Below are 3,765 nucleotides of genomic sequence, written 5' to 3' on the forward strand. Positions count from 1 at the left end.
CTTAATAACTTTGTTTTTCTAGGCCAGAGAATTTCAAATACCACACATTGCCTTTGGCTTTCCTTTCTCTTTAATCTCTTAATTTTGAATAGTCTCCCACCTAAATTTTATCTTTTATAACTGACATTTATTCTGTTTGTATTCTTCTAAGGTTTTATTCATTCATTTATCCATTCATTCATTATTCACTTATTTTAAAGTCTTCATTGATTTTCTGCTACTTTTCAATGAATAGGGTAGACTAAGTGTCTACTTCTGTTCTACTTCATTCACTGGTTAAAGCCGAAAGAGAACCCAAAAAACAAAAGAAACACGTGAAGAAACCATTTCAGATTATGACTGGTTTCTGTGAGTGTAAGCAGAGAGATGGGATGTGAGGGACGGGGGTGAGTGGGAGGCCGTCAGGTAGGTGAGCAGAAGATGGGATTTGTGATGTGACGTGAAGGAAAAGAGGTACTGCAAAGGTCGTGACCCCTTCACCAGTAAATACTTCAACATGTATTTCCTAAGAAGAAGGACATTTGCTTATGTAGCTATGGCATAATTATGAAATTTAAGAAGCTTAAATTTGATGTATTACTGTTATCTAATGAATAGTACATATTCCCATTTTCCCCACTATCCTATACTATCCACTTTATTGCAACTTTTCTCCCCAGTCTAGAATCCAAGCTAAGATTATGTATTATTCTTGTTACTTTAATTTAGGACGAATTGGCTGCTTTTCAGTTCTGTTTTTATTGGTGCAGTCTGACACCATTATTATGTTAGTTCTGGTATGATTTGGGTGTTCACGATTGTTGCCCATTATTAGAATGAGGTAAAATATGTATATTTTCTACGAATGTTTTCCACAGATGGTAATGAATTTCTTCCATTGCAGGTCATGGCTTTGTCTCATCATCGGTGAAGGTGGTGTTCTCTGGATCTCTACATTGTAAAGGTACTTGTTTTTTTTCTCTTTATGATTAAAATATCATCCCAGGGTGATGTTTTGAGACTATGTGAATAGCTTATCATTGCCCCATAAAATTTTATGCAATAGTTTTTATAGTTATGGACGATCTTGCCCAAACCAATTATTATAGTATGATTTCAAATCCAACAGATTTTTTTTTTTTTTTTTTTTGAGACAGAGTCTCACTCTGTTGCCTGGGCTAGAGTGCCGTGGCGTCAGCCTAGCTCACAGCAACCACAAACTTCTGGGCTCCAGCAATCCTTCTGCGTCAGCCTCCCAAGTAGCTGGGACTACAGGCATGCACCACCGTGCCCGGCTAATTTTTTCTGTATATTTCTAGTTGTCCAGCTAATTACTTTCTATTTTTAGTAGAGATAGGGTCTCACTTTTGCTCAGGCTGGTCTTGAACTCCTGACTTTGAGCGATCCTCCTGCCTCGGCCTCCCAGAGTGCTAGGATTACAGGTGTGAGCCACCATGCCTGGCCGAAATCCAATAGATTTTGAAATTAAAAATCGTTTCTCACCCACAGGAATGATTGTTCCATTAGACCTGTGACTGGTTTCTCTTTTTTTCTGGGACAGAATCTCACTCCATTGCCCTGAGTAGAGTGTTGTGGCGTCAGCCTAGCTCACAGCAATCTCAAACTCCTGGGCTCAAGTGATCCTCCTGCCTCAGCTTGCGAGTACCTGGGACTGTAAGTGCACGCCACCACGCCTGGCTAATATTTTCTACTTTTCGTAGAGACGCGTCTCACTCTTGTTCAGGCTGGTCTCAAACTGACCTCAAGTGATCTTCCCACCTCGGCCTCCCAGAGTGCTAGGATTATAGGCGTGAGCCACTGCACCTGGCCTGTGGCTAGTTTCTTGAAGAAAGTCATTAAATCTAGATTCAGATGGGCTAATCTGATAGAGCTACAGGCTTTGAATCATTATTGTCCTCCAAGCTAAGGGGCAGGGGACTAAAGAAGGTGCCAGGACAGTGCCACCCAAACCTGGCCGATCTGCGAGGTCCGGGATGGATGTCCACGTCCCACTGGGTCTGAGCTCTGGGGAGGTAGGCCTTGCCAAAGGAAGCTTACCTCACCTGCCGCTTTTGTTCACAGCTCGATGGAGTATGTGAGAGCCCTGGAGGACCTCCAAGAGGAGTCCAGATGTCCCATCTGCCTGGAGTACTTGAAAGACCCAGTGACCATCAGCTGTGGGCACAACTTCTGTTTCTCCTGCCTCAGTGCATCCTGGAAGGATCTAGATGATGCCTTTCCCTGTCCTGTCTGCCGTTTTTGCTTTCCATACGGGAACTTCAGGAGGAACCCTCAGCTCCGTAATTTGACTGACATTGCTAAGCTGCTTCAGGTCAGAAGGAGCAAGAGGAAGAGGCAGAAAGAGAATGCTGTGTGTGAAAAGCACAATCAGTTTCTGACCCTTTTCTGTCTGAAGGACCTAGAGATCTTATGTACACAGTGCAGTTTCTCCACTGAACACCGGAAGCACTACATTAGCACCATTGACAAAGCTGCCTCTTACCACCGAGAAACTCTGCGGTGTAGCACTGAGCCCTTGAAGAATAATATAGAACGAGTTGGAAAAGTGATAGCTCTGCAAGGCAGCAAGTCAGTGGAGCTTAAAAAGCAGGTAGAATATAGGAGAGAAGAAATCAATTCTGAGTTTGAGGACATTAGACTGTTTTTACAGAATGAGCAAGAGGCTATTCTTAGGCAGATACGAGATGAAGAGATGGACATTTTAACAAAACTAAATAAAAACCTTGTAACATTTTCAGATGATGTTTCCACATTAAGACATCTTCTGAGGGAGATAGAGGGCACCTGTGTGCAGTCAGACATGGAGTTACTGGCATGCGTTAAGAGTATCTACCACAGGTACCAAAACCTAAAATACCCTGAAACCTTTTCATTCAAGCTATCAAAATATGGATTCAGACTTCCTCCCCAGTATTCTGGCTTGGACAGAATTATCAAGCCATTTCAAGTAGATGTGATTCTAGATGTTGACACAGCACATCCTCAACTTGCTGTCTCTGAGGATAGAAAAGCCGTGCGATACGGAAGAACAAAACAAAAAGGTGCCTGTAACGCGAGGAGATTCCACCTTTGCCCTGCTGTCCTGGGTTCTCAGAGGTTTAGTTCTGGCAGACACTACTGGGAGGTGGAAGTGGGCAAGAAGCCTAAGTGGATACTGGGCGTGTGTCGAGACGGAGTTGCCAGGAGCTGGCAGGATCAGCCGTCGGTTCTGGGTGGGTTCTGGGCAGTGGGGCGATACATGTGTGGTGGCTATGTGGCATCGGGCCCTCGGAGAGCCCACCTGCTGCCAGCAGTAAGACCCAGTAAGATTGGCATTTTTCTGGACTGTGAGTTGGGTGAGGTCTCCTTTTATAATATGAATGACAGGTCTGTTCTCTATACTTTTAATGATTGTTTCACAGAAGCTGTTTGGCCTTATTTCTATACCGGAACAGATTCAGAACCTCTTAAAATCTGTTCGGTATCAGATTCTGAAAGATAAAGAACCTGGTAAATGAACCTGTTTCAGTTTTTGTGGGCAACTTGGCCAGTAATTTAAGTTTTACCACTGAAAACCAGAATGGATTTTTCTCCTTCGTTGTTAGCAACTGTAAAACATGCTCATAATACCACTTTCATAGATACGAACGTCAGTTGTCAAGTGCTTTGCATTTTAAGATACAGTATTTGTTGAGAATTACATTACTTAACATGTCCAATGAAATTTTAAAATTGCCAGTAAATTGTTTTAGTTAGGTCAGTCCCCTAACGCTGCACAAATTGTTA

The 3,765-nt window shown here is 42.9% G+C and overlaps 1 protein-coding gene across 1 annotated transcript; it reads left to right on the forward strand.

Moving 5' to 3' along the window:
• The first annotated feature begins 2,061 nt into the window (after positions 1-2,061).
• On the forward strand, positions 2,062-3,501 carry LOC105820534 (tripartite motif-containing protein 60-like). Its single transcript, XM_012657025.1, has one exon. The coding sequence runs from the start codon at positions 2,066-2,068 to the stop codon at positions 3,479-3,481; it is 1,416 nt and encodes a 471-aa protein (XP_012512479.1). The 5' UTR covers positions 2,062-2,065; the 3' UTR covers positions 3,482-3,501.
• The last annotated feature ends 264 nt before the right edge of the window (positions 3,502-3,765 follow it).

This window comes from Propithecus coquereli, unplaced genomic scaffold (genome assembly GCF_000956105.1).
Source record: "Propithecus coquereli isolate 6110/MARCELLA unplaced genomic scaffold, Pcoq_1.0 Scaffold53, whole genome shotgun sequence".
Lineage (NCBI taxonomy): Eukaryota > Metazoa > Chordata > Mammalia > Primates > Indriidae > Propithecus > Propithecus coquereli.